The sequence below is a fragment of the Panthera leo genome, chromosome B1 (assembly GCF_018350215.1).
Source record: "Panthera leo isolate Ple1 chromosome B1, P.leo_Ple1_pat1.1, whole genome shotgun sequence".
In the NCBI taxonomy this organism is placed as follows: domain Eukaryota; kingdom Metazoa; phylum Chordata; class Mammalia; order Carnivora; family Felidae; genus Panthera; species Panthera leo.
Window position 1 is genome coordinate 68,836,684 of NC_056682.1, and position 13,642 is coordinate 68,850,325.

Below are 13,642 nucleotides of genomic sequence, written 5' to 3' on the forward strand. Positions count from 1 at the left end.
TTGCACTACTAGGCATTTATACACAGGATACAGGTGTGCTGTCTCGAAGGGACACATGCACCCCCATGTTCATAGCAGCCCTATCAACAATAGTCGAAGTATGGAAAGAGCCCAAATGTCTGTCGATGGATGAATGGATAAAGAAGATGTGGTGTATATATATACAATGGAGTATTACTCTGCAATCAAAAAGAATGAAATCTTGCCATTTGCAACTACATAGAGGGTATTATGCTAAGTGAAATTAGTCAGAGAAAGACAAAAATCCTATGACTTCACTCATATGAGGACTTTAAGAGACAAAACAGATGAGCATAAGGGAAGGGAAACAAAAATAATATAAAAACAGGCAGGGGGACAAAACAGAAGAGATTCATAAATATAGAGAACAAACTGAGGGTTACTGGAGGGGTTGTGGGAGGGGGGATGGGCTAAATGGGTAAGGGGCATTAAGGAATCTACTCCTGAAATCACTGTTGCACTATATGCTAACAAATTTGGATGTAATTTAAAAAAATAAAAAATAAAATTAAAACAAAACAAAACAAAAAGAAATGTATTTTATAGAAATAAAAGCACTAGTATATAACAATCTAAAAAAAAATTTTGGTGCTTAAAAGTATAAGGAAAGATTCGCTGGCACAGGGGTGACAAAGCTCCCCAATTCCCAAAGTTTCCCATATTCCCAATTTGAGTATTATTATGTGACTTTAGCAAATTCTGACCTATATGCACCTGGAAATTTATACCACTCCTGTATTATAAGAGTTTCTGGTCAGTATCACATATATGTCATTAAAATGTAAAGCTCGATGCTTCCCCAAATGCTAGAACAAGGTATTTTTGCAGGGCCACAGCACAGGCCTCTGCAGTTGTACTGTTGAAGTGGTTAAATTGGCGAAGCCAGACAATAGCCAGAATTTCACTTGTGCCGAGCAGCAAAGCCTGTTTGTTTCATTAGAGGAAGCTGCTACTGATTCATAAACAATAGGGATTTTCTCTAATAGAAGTGCATCTGGTGGCACAGGAGATCATCTTTCATCCCCTCTAATGAGTTCAAAAGCTGTCATAACATTTTATGATGATTTGGGCTTAATTGTAACTGTTGTATTAGCCTGTTGTGTAGCATATAGAAATCCACACCTAGTTAATACTTTTATTTATTGGCCTTGGTTTCCTTTTTCTTTTATTTATCCTGTCTTCTTTTGTGGTATTACTACTACTCACTACTCACCCAAGCTGGAAAACTGGGGTAATCCTGACTCCTTACAATCTCTACTCGACACATTCCCAAATGTGTCTCTTCTCCGTTGCTATCACCTCTTGCCTTGGCTCAGGCTCTCATCTTTTCTTTCCTGGACCAATTCAACAGCCGCCAGCTGGGGCATCCTGTCCAAAGGCTTTTCTGCTCAAGCTCATTCTCCACACAATCGAGCATCTTCTATTTAAACCCAAGACCAGGCTCTACCATTAAAAACCTTTCAGGGGTCTTCCTTGTGCATGGTCCGCTTTGTCCCCATCTCAGTCAGGACCTCCAGCAGCAGTGAACTTGAATTTTGGCTGTTTCCCCCACCTCAGCCTTTTGCTCAAGCTATCCCCTTTGTCCTAATGTCCTCTCTGCCCACCCCGTCCTCCATTCCCCCATTCCTTACCTAGATGCTCACCATTCTTTGAAATGCAGTTCAGATGTCACTTCCTCCAGGAAGCCCTGTCTCACCACATGTGAGCCCTCACCTTCTGTCCCAGGCTTTGGCATGTGATGTTCCTCTCTTGTGCATTAGTACACTAGCAGCTTTCTTCAGAAAAGCAAAAAGAATCTCAGGATTTCTTTCAGTTAGCAAAAACAGGTACTATTGTAGCAGCTTTCTTCAGAAAAGCAAAAAGAATCTCAGGATTTCTTTCAGTTAGCAAAAACAGGTACTATTGTAGGTCTTTTGTAAAAGCAAATGTGAACTAACATGAACTTTCAGAAACCGGGAAGACTCTTCCCTTTATGCCATTTCAGATTACAAAAGGTTCCATAGAGGGGCATCTGGGTGGCTCGGTCCATTAAGTGACCAACTCTAGATTTCTGCTCAGGTCGTGATCTCATGGTTCATGGGATTGAGCCCCATGTCAGGCTCTGCACTAACAGTGCAGAGCCTGGTAGAAATTCTCTCTCTCTCTGCCCCCCTCTCTCTGCCTCTCCTCTGCTTGTGCTCTCACTCACTCTCAATAAATAAATAAATAAATAAATACTTAAAAAAAAAGGTTTCTATAGGACTGCTCTGCCTTTGGATATTAAGGAAACCTGTGTTTACTAAACATCTTACTGTAATAATCATTGACCTTACTACATTTTATCATAACTCTCTGTTGATGTGTCCGTTGTCCTCCTATAGAATGTTAACTCATGCTGTTAGAAGTAGGATAGAAAAAGGTCAACAGGCAGATAGTAAAATACACAAGAGACATGACCAGAAGGGTCATAGAAAAGAATGCAAATGACTCTCAAACATATGAAAAGGTGTTCAATCTTGATAATAATGAGAGAAATATAAATTACTATGTTACCGTTACTTATCTGTCATAAATCCAAAAGTCTGACAACATACTCTGTGGGTGAGGATATATGGAATAGGCATTCTCACACATTGCTGTTGGAATACAAATTGGTACAATCATTACGGGGGGACATTTGGCAATATCAAACAAATTTATATATGCTTTTATCCTTTGGTCACACTTCTAAGAATATATCCCAAAGGTGTTCTGCAAAATATATGAGAAGATGTATGTAGAGAGCTATACTCTGTAGCACTTTTTATAACAACAAAATATTGGAAACAGCCCATATAACAATAGAAGACTGGCTGGATAAATTATGGTAAATATATACAATAGAGTATTTTGAGGCTGTCCAAAAATGAGAAATATCTTTACATAATTCCATAAAGTAATTGCCAGATGTGTTCAGTGACAAAAGCAAGGTGGAAAATGTGTTCAGTTGACTACCGTTTTTCTGAGAAAGGGGAGGACAGTATATATTTACTTATAGTTTTTAAAAGTTTTCCTAGGGCACCTGGGAGGCTCAGTTGGTTAAGTGCCCAACTCAATTTCGGCTCAGGTACATGATCTCATGATTCATGAGATTGAGCCACATGTAGGGCTCTGTGCTGACAGCAAGAAGCCTGCTTGGGATTCTCTCTCTCCCTCTCTCCCTGCCCTTCCCCACCTCTTGCTAGCATGCACTTAACCGACTGAGCCACCCAGGTGCCCCCATTTGTAACAGTTTCTAAGATGAAGGGGAAGACTGTATTTCCCTTCATGGGTTAATGGGAGGTCGTCAGCCCAAAGCCAAGATCTCCTTTATTTTCTGCTCATTTTACTAAGGAATTACTTTTCCTCATCTAGCTTCTTCCTTCCTTTCTCTTCCCAGCACCACAAAACCCACGAGCCCAAGGAGCAGGTTCCTATCTTCCACTAGTAGGTTTCCAATACAGACAGCTTGGAAAATGATAGGTCTAAAGACACAGATAGGGAATTTTCTGAGAGAAGCTTTCAGCTAGGGATAGAGAGCCCTGGCTGTAATAACCAGAACTAGGCAACTTAAGAAAAAGTAGAAAACCTCTGAAACTGCAGAGGGCCACTATAGAGGGCACAAAGATGCAGCGCAGGTCAAGATCAAAGAAAATGACACCAAAGAAGATCAGTAGCAAAACAAACACCGACTCTTGTTGCCTACACAAGGGAAAAAGGATCATTTTCTGTTTAGAAGGGTTGAGCGGTTACAATGAGGGGCATTCCTGTATAACATATACGTACACCTATGCTGTCTGGTCCTCACACATCAGGTTCTCTGGAAGTTGGCGGGGGGGTGGGGCAAGATGGTTCTTTGGGACCTACACCTGTGAACAGAAGGAGATAGAAACATGATTGGGCAGAGGGAGAAGTTGAACTGTGATGAGGGCTCAACAAATTTTAGTCCATCACGTAAAAAAAATTGTTTTGTGGCAGACAGCAGTGATTGGCTATTATACTCCCACCTCACTTAGTCACCTGACACAGGCTGCCCAGGAAAGGGCTCAACTCCCAACAGAAGGGGCAGTTGTCTGCAGCTAAAGCAAACCCTGAAGGAGCTGTCAGCCGGAGACTGTCTGCTGACTGCATTTCCTGCAACTAGAAAACAAGCCCTTCCTTGAAGGGGAATCTGGGTGGCACATCTCTCTGCCTACCATGCTACCAAACCTCTTCATAGTTCATAAAGACTCTTTGTACTTTTTAAAAATTTTTTTAAGTTTATTTATTCATTTGGAGAGAGAAAGAGCACAAGCAGGTAAGGGGCAGAGAGAAGGAGAGACAGAATCCCAAGCAGGCTCTATGCCATCAGTGCAGAACCCGATGTGGGACTTGAACTCACAAACTGTGAGATCATGACCTAAGCCAAGATCAGGAGTCAGACACTTAACCAAGTGCACCACCCAAGTGCTCCAAGACTCTTTATATTTTAATTTCTTTTGAAGACAAACAAAAGGTACTACATTTAGTAAAGAACCTCATGTATTTAGTGTTGAATTTGAAATTACCATTAGAATTTCTATTCCACGGATTATCAGGTTGATGGTCAACATTATATTTCTGGGCAGGCTGAAATTAGCTGTTCATTCACTTATTCACCCCACAAACGTTTATTAAGTATCAGTTGCATCGAAGTGTCTGGAAATTGAAAGATGAATAAAGATGCTTTTCCCATGAACTCTTGGGAATTAGATTCTAGTGGGGTGGCAGATAATTAAATAGACAGGACAAATGGTAAGAGTTTAAAAGACAGGTATAAGCAATACGCTATAGAAGTTTAAGGGTCATGAAGGAGAAAATACTCAGCTATGTCTGCAGGCATCCTCCTGGGAGAGGACAGGTGGCTTCTGGCTCTCAGATGACAAGAAATATTTGCATAGGAACATTATAGGAAGAATGAATTGTATGTGTAAAGACTCACAAGAATGAAAGAGCATCACATGTTATGGGAACCGTAAATACACTGATATGACCAAGGCACATATTGTAAGTATCGGAATTGGGGCTGGGAAGATACATAGACATAGATACAGATATCATTGTTCATTCATTAATATAATTTTATATTGTAATTTATCTAGCTAGTGTTTCTGAAATACGTTTAATCATGATTTGTGGTTTTTGCCTATTGTTTTGTTTGCAATAACACCCCTCTGCAGGACATTCTTTGGGAAATATTGAATGAAGTCTTGATTGAGCCTGCCAGGTTATCTGTGACATAAGTCTATTCTAGATCTAGTACCTGAACAGGTCTGTTCTGACTTGATACTGACAGATTTAAAAAATATATTATTAGCTACAGTTTCTGGGAATGTTACAACGGTATCCATCTCTCCTTGGATACTGGAATACAGAACTTTGTTAGAAGGAACACCATATCTCCCTGTTATAAAGAGTCCTTAACAACCACCCAGTTCGTGGCAGAGACAGGAAGAACAGAGACTGCAGAGTCTTTGACTCTTTCTGGGGCTAACACCTGAGCCATGGCGTCTGTATCATTTCGAGACCCAGTATCTTCCACAGTGGGAAAACGGATGATTGTTACAGGTAAAGAGTTTTTGTGTATGCTTTCACAAGGAAATCTACACTTTCTTTATCCCTCACCTCTATGATGCTCAGATATGATACTCACGTAATGGATGGAAGAATGGAATAATCACATATGTTTATTTTATACAATACTGCTACTCTTACGCACACAGTGTGGGCATCAACACCATGCAGCCATCAACAGATCGGCGACATCCCAGTTTTCACTATATCTAAGCTAACTTTCACAAAGGAACATTTTTATATCATAAAGTTTATGTTTCTTTAATGGGAACTACTTTGATGTTAACAAAAAGTATACGTTTGATCAAATTTTAATTATTACTGATTTAACCTTTTTGTGTTTTTAGAAGTTTGACGTATTTGGTTAATAAGCATTTTGGCAAAATGCACATTAAACCCCAGAACAATTGTTGGCTTGCATTTTCCTTCAACTTGCTTTAAATGATTTGAATGGTGTTTCTGTGTGGAATTACAATAACATGTAATTAAATAGAATACTGTATGACTAATTGTGATAAGTCTGCAAGAAATAAACTAAATTTCGTCTTATTTCCTTCATAATTTGAAGTCATGAGCATATTTTATAAGCTTCTCCCCTTGCCTATCTATGAAGTTCCACTTGAATCATGGGAAAGCTGGCCCCACCTATTTTCTGTCCATGTACGATTCCAGTATACATGTATACAAGTATCAGCACTGGAAACCTGTACCCCATGAGAACAAACTTTATCAACTAGAGTACAATGCCTCCTTGCAGTACCTCTTGCCTTTAGACTTAAAGACTCTAGTCATTTCCAAAGTTACTTAGGTGAACATCTTTTCCCCCCATCCCCTTCAGTTAGACTCTCTTGTCACAGTCTGAACTCCTTCCTGGAACCCCCCCCCCACACTTCTTAAATTATTTTTAAAAAAATTTGTATGCATCAAAATTTGCTCTTTGTGCTGTAAAGTCTATTGACAAATTCATAAGGCCATGTACCCACCATCAGAGTACCATACAGAATAGTTTGACCCCTCTAACAATCACTTGAACGTCACCTATTCATTTCTTCATTTGCTCTCCCCGAGCTCCTAGCAACCATTGATCTTTTCACTGTGTCTATAGTTTTGCCTTTTCCTGAATGTCATAGAGCTGGAATCCTACAGCATCTAGCCTTGTCAGATTGGCTTCTTTCACTTGCCAATACGCGTTAAGCTTCCCTCATGACTTTTCATGGCTTGATGGTTCATTTCTTTTTAGAAATATTCCATCATGTGGGTATCTCATCATTTACCTATTCATCTATTGAAGGACACCTCGGTTGCTTTCAGTTATTAGCAACTCTGAAAAAAAGTCCCTACAAACATTTGTGTGCTGGCCCAAGTGTGGCTATGCTTTCAAATCAGTCTGGTAAATACCTAGGAATATGATTGCTGAGTCGTATGGTAAGTCTGTGGGTAGCTTTGTAAGAAACTGCCCAACTGTCTTCCCAGGCAGCTGTGTCGTTTGCATTTCCACCAGCAATGGGTGAGCATGCCTGTTGCTGCGGCATCCTTGCTAGCATTTGGTTTTGTTTATTTGTTTTGTTTTGTTTTTTACTTTAAGCCATTCTAATAGGTATGTAGTTACATCTCACTGCTGTTTTCATTCAAAATTCCTTAATGACTAATGTTTATGGACTTGTTTGCCATCTGTATATCTTCCTTGGTAAGATGTCTGTTCATGTTGGCCTATTTTGTAATTGGGTGTTTTGTTTTCTTATCGTTGAGTTTTAAAGTTCTGTATATATTTTGGATACAAGTCCTCTATCAGATAAGTGTTTTGCAAATGCACAAATGTCTTCTTCCCAATCTGTGATTTGTCTTTTCATTTGCTTAGCACAGTCTTTTTCATATAGAGGAATTTTGGTTTTTTTTTTTAATGTTTATTTTTGAGAGAGAAAGAGAAACAGAGTGTGAATGGTGAAGGTGCAGAGAGAGAGGGAGACACAGAATTCGAAGTAGGCTCCAGGCTCTGAGCTGTCAGCACAGAGCTCCACGCGGGGCTTCAACTCACGAACCACAAGATCATGACCTGAGCTGAAGTCAGACACTAAACTGACTAAGCCACCCAGGCGCCCCCTCATGGATTACACTTCTGATGTTGTATCTAAAAACTCTTCACCAAACCCAAGATCACCTAGATTTTTCTTCTCTTTTTTTTTTTTTTTTTCTAAAAATGTTACCCTTACGTGTTTTCAGTTAGATCAATGATTTGTTTTGAGGTGATTTTTCTGTTTCTTAAACTTTTCATTGAACATCAGCCAATAAATTTCCTCTTTTCCTTAAGCCAGTTTGGGTTAGGTTTTCTGTCACTTGCAACTGTTTTTCTTCACTGATAACTTAAAATTTCTTCTAATTTATGTCAGTGTATACTTAGTGTCATGTATTTACATAGTTCCAAGTTGTCATCTTTGAGAGATTTCAGTATATTGATATAGAATAATTAACTTCACATTTTCCTGTATTTTATATTTAATTTCCAGATTTTCACTGTTATAATAAAGCTGCATGAATACTTTCGCATAAATTATTTTTCTCTTTCTGTTATTTTCTTGTGGTATATTTACAAAGAATGGAATTAGCAGGTGAGAGATAAAGGAAGACTCCATTATTCTACAAGATGATTCAGTGTGTATTTACTTAGTGTACTTTGGTTACCTAATTTGACCACTCCATCAACTTTTATATTTCTATCAAATTTTAATATTTGTCTTTTAAAATATATTTTTGAAACTAATTTTTTTAAGTTTACATATTTAGAGGGAGAGAGACCACACGCACAAGCAAGGGTGGGGCAGAGAGAGCATCCCAAGCAGCCTTCAGTGTGCTGACAGCACAGAGCCAGACATGGGGTTCCATCTCACAATCCATGAGATCATGACCTGAGCCAAAATTGAGAGTCAGGCACTGAACTGACTGAGCCATCCAGGGGCCCCAAAACTAAATTTTTAGCATAATGCTCTGAAATTAAATTTAACAAATGTAAACTGAATCCCTATTCAATCTTAAAAACTTGTCCAGGAGGGGTGCCTGGCTGGCTTAGTCAGAAAAAGAAGCATTTGGAACTCTTGATCTAAGGGTCATGAGTTTGAGCCCCATGTTGGGCACAGAGATTACTAAAAAAAATTAACAAATAAAATAAATAATTTGGGGCTCCTGGCTGGTTTCGTTTGTGGAGGTTGTGACTCTTGATCTTGGGGTTGTGAGTTCTAGCCCCATGTGGGGTGTGGAGATTGCTTAAAAATAAAATCTTAAAAAAAAAAATAAGTAAATAAAAATAAAAACTTGCCCAGGAACTTTGGAGTTTACAAAAATGAACATGAATAAGATGTTCTTTTTCTTCTAGAAGCTTATAATCTGTTACTATGTTTAAAATATTACAGGTTATGCTGTTATCCTATTTGTATAATGTAAATACCCATCATAGCATAGTGTGGTATTAAAAGGAAACACAAATTTAATTCCAAAGCCTTAAGAAATAATGTAAAAGATGTAGAAAAGGAGGAAAATTATATTACACTGCACCCCACAAACTAAACCATACATTTTTTGTTTTTCTTGTTCATTTCTTTTCTTTTTAAATATCATAATTAGCATAAATTACCTCCTACATTATAGGTGGATTTAGAATGTATTTAGTTTGCATTTAATAAAGGGATAGAGAATCTCTTTGAAAAAAATGTCAGTGAGTTCAGCTTTTAAACTTTAAAAAAAGGTTGACATGTAACTGTTAAAAACAAAACAGGCTCAAAATGGAGTTACTCATGCTAAGCCTCACCTTACCAAACTGAGACTTGGTTCAAACAGCATAGGCTCTCTCAGAAATGGGTCTTACTTACACCAGCCTATGAGGCTAGCCTGATCAGCACTAGTTAGATAATCTGCCTGATAGATGCCTGCAATCCCCTAAAGGAAAGTAACCCTGTAATAACCAATCCGCTTTTTGCCTAGTATAATTTCCTTGTTCTTGCTTCGTGCTTATAAAAGTCTTCTTGTTTTGCACAGTTCCTGGAGCTCCTTTCCATCTGCTAGACTGGTTCCAGACAATTCATGAATCACTGAGCAAAGCCAATAAGATCTTTAACATTTGCTCCATTGAATTTTGTTTTGTAGTAACACATACTCCAGAAAGTACACTAATCCAGTATTCAGCTTGATAACATTTCATGAAGCGAACACTGTGCCTATGTATTTACTTCTTACATCAAGATAGCCAACATTTTCATCACCCTAAAAAGTTGCTTAATGATCTTTCCCAGTCAATCCCCCCAAAGTCAAACAATGTTCTACTTTCAATAATCCATATGTTTTTGATAACTGTGAGTTTAATCTGATAGGGCAAATTAATTACTTATACTTTTAAGACATTTTGTTTGTGGGCTTTTTCTACCATAAAGGATTCACTAGCAGGGGTGCCTGGGTGGCTCAGTCAGTTGAATGTCCGATTCAGCTCGGGTCATGATTCACAGTTCGTGAGTTCGAGCCCCACATCGGGCTCTGTGCTGACAGCTCAGAGCCTGGAGCCTGCTTCCGATTCTGTGTCTCCGGCTTTCTCTGTCCCTCTCCCCCCATGCTCTGTCTCTTTCTCTCAAAAATAAATAAACATTTAAAAACATGTTTAAAAAAAAAAGGATTCATTAGCAATTTGTTAAGTTCTAAGACATAGTGAGGAGATTTGTAAAGGTGTAATTTTTGCATTACAGAGATCTTATATGAAAACTAATATCACAAACAAAATTATGAAGAGATTTTAAAAATATTTTAGAGCATGGTTATATATCTTTAAAACATCTGTTTACAAAATAACAGGTTGCCCGGTTCTAGGTCCTATGAGGTTTTAAAATTTAATTACATTTATTTAAAAATACATTCTTTAAATTGAAGACAACACAAACAAATGGAAAGATAATCCATGCTTGTGGACTGGAAGAACAAATATTGCTAAACTGTCCATATCCAAAGAAAGCTATAGATTTGATACAATCTCTACCAAAATACCAACAGCATTTTTTCATAGAACTAGAACAAATAATCTTAAAATGTGTATGGACACAAAAGACACTGAATAGCCAAAGCAATCTTGAAAATGCAGAACAAAACTGGATGTATCAAAATCCTAGATTTCAAGGTATACTACAAAGCTGTAGCAATCAAAACAGTATGGTACTGGCATAAAAATAGACACATAGATGAATGGAACAGAATAGAGAGCCCAGAACTAAACCCGTGATTATATAGTCAAATCATCTTTGATAAAGGAGGCAATAATGGGCAATGGTAAAAGGACAGTCTCTTCAACAAATGGTGTTGGGAAAATTGGATAGGTCCATGCAAAATAAGGAAACTGGGCCACTTTCTTATACCATACACAAAATGGATTAAGGACATGAGACCATAAAAATCATAGAAGAGACACAGGCAATAATCTTTCTGACATCAGACATAGCAACATTTTTCTAGCTATGTCTCCTGAGGCAAAAGAAACAAAAGCAAAAATAAACTGTTGGAACTATATCAAAGTAAAAAAACTTCTGCACAGTCAAAGGAAACAATCAACAAAACTAAAAGAAAACCTACTGAGGGTGCCTGGGTGGCTCAGTCATTAAGCATCTGACTTCAAGTCAGGTCATGATCTCATGGTTCATGGGTTCATGAGTTTGAGTCCCGCATCGGATGAATATGAGCCCCATTTCAGGTAAAACACAAGCCCTGCTTCAGGTGAGCCCTGCTTCTCTCTCTTTCTCTTTCTCTCTCCCCCTCATAGGAATCTCTCTCTCTTTGCCCCTTGCTCACTTGCACCCTCTCTCCTTCTCTCAAAAGAAGAAGAAGAAGAAGAAGAAGAAGAAGAAGAAGAAGAAGAAGAAGAAGAAGAAAAGAAAAGTGTACTGAATCAGAGAAGATATTTGCAAATGACATATCCAAAAAAAAAGGTTAATATCCAAAATACATAAAGAACATATACAACTCAACACCAAAATCGTGATCATCATCATCAACATCATCATCTTCATCATTATTTATTTAAAAGTGGGCAGAAGACATGAACAGACATTTCTCCAAAGAAGACATACAGATGGCCAACAGACACATGAAAAGATGCTCAACATCACTCATATTGAAATGCAAATCAAAAGTACAATGAGCTATCACGTCATATCTTTCAGAATGGCTAAAATCACAAGAAACATAAGAAACAAGAAGTGTTGGTGAGGATGTGGAGAAAAAGGAACCCTTGTGCACTGTTGGTGGGAATGCAAACCAGTGCAGCCATTGTGGAAAATAGTATGGGGGTTCCTCAAAAATTTTAAATGGAACTACCCTATGATCCAGTCATCACGATACAATTTGCTCAAAGAATATGAAAACACTAGTTTAAAATGACATATGTGCCCCTATGTTTATTGCAGCATTATTTACAATAGCCAAATTATGGAAGCAGCCCAATGGCCATCAATAAATGAATGGATAAAGAAGATGTGGTACACACACACACACACACACACACACACACACACACACACAGAGCAATATTACTCAGCCATAAAAAAGAATGAAATCTTGCCATTTGCAACATCATAGATGGATCGAGAGAGTATATAATGCTAAGTAAAATAAGTCAGTCAGAGGGGCGCCCGGGTAGCTCAGATCATGATCTCGCGGTCCGTGAGTTCAAACCCCGTGTCGGGCTCTGTGCTGACAGCTCAGAGCCTGGAGCCTGTTTCAGATTCTGTGTCTCCCTCTCTCTGACCCTCCCCTGTTCATGCTCTGTCTCTCCCTGTCTCAAAAATAAATAAAACGTTAAAAAAAATAAGTCAGTCAGAGAAAAATAAATATCATATGATTTCACTCATATGTGGAATTTAAGAAATAAAACAAACAGGAGACAAAGCAAGAATTTCCCTCTTTCTTTCTTTCTTTCTTTCTTTCTTTCTTTCTTTCTTTCTTTCTTTCTTTTTAATTTTATTCTTTAAATTTATATCCAAATCAGTTAGCATATAGTGCAACAGTGATTTCAGGAGTAGATTCCTTAATGCTCCTTACCCATTTAGCCCATCCCCCCCTCCCATATCCCCTCCAGTAACCAAGAAACAGATTCTTAACTATGGAGAACAAACAGATGGTTACCAGAGGGGAGGTGGGTGGGGGCTGGGTGAAATAGGTGATGGGGATTACGAGTTCATTTATCACAATGAGCACTGAGTAACGTATAGAATTGTTGAATCACTATATCGTGCACCTGAAATAATATTATTAACACTGTGTGTTAACTATACTGGAATTAAAATTTAAAAAAAGAAAAGAAAAGAAATACATTCTTTCATTCAAACTTTTTCATGAATTCCCACTTGGTCCAAATTAAAGAGATAGATGGAATAATTAATATGGGTTATTAAATTAAAAAGGCAGCATAAAAAATGATCTAATTTAACCTATCATTTTTCAGATGGAAATACTGAGGTTCAGAGAGCTAAGCGAGTTGCTTAAGGTCACACAGCCTTGATCAGAAGAATAGAAGTGTTCACTTGCCCCCTATTTATATGGCATATTTATGTGCATTATATCCCGATTACTGACTGAATAAAAAATTGATGTATTTAGTCAGATATCATATACCTACTAGAAAATCTGCTCCTGTAAATCAGGAATATTGTAGAATCCTACCATATAAAGGAATGATCACAGCATGGGAGTTCTGTTAGAAATATATTAGAATTGGAAATACTCTCAAGGAAATGGCCAAAACCCAATATGATGAATGAAACTATAAGTGGTAGAAGTACATAAATGTGTCTGTAATTTTGAAAAGCACTGCTCCATTAGCCTGGGTTTCAGACCCATTTATTCATCTCATTTTTTGCCGTGGGAAACTGTCACACTAATAGTTATGTCTCAAATTCAATTACTTTAAAAATAGAAAATGACTCTTCACACTGAACTGCCACTGGTTTCCTACTTGAAGAGAGAATAAAATTGTCCTACAGCAAATTCACCTGATGCCTCATCACTATAA

General features: G+C 37.9%; 1 protein-coding gene across 5 annotated transcripts in view; it reads left to right on the plus strand.

Annotated features, from left to right (window-relative positions):
- The first annotated feature begins 5,444 nt into the window (after positions 1-5,444).
- The window catches only part of CB1H4orf45 (chromosome B1 C4orf45 homolog), a 99,173-nt gene continuing 90,975 nt past the window's right edge, over positions 5,445-13,642 (plus strand). For all 5 annotated transcript variants that reach the window (XR_006201656.1, XM_042935172.1, XM_042935173.1 and 2 more), the window contains exon 1: positions 5,445-5,604. Coding sequence is in view for 4 of the 5 variants with exons in the window: in XM_042935172.1 (XP_042791106.1) it covers positions 5,541-5,604 (64 nt within the window). In the remaining variant the exon portion in view is untranslated. The remainder of the gene's footprint in view (positions 5,605-13,642) is intronic.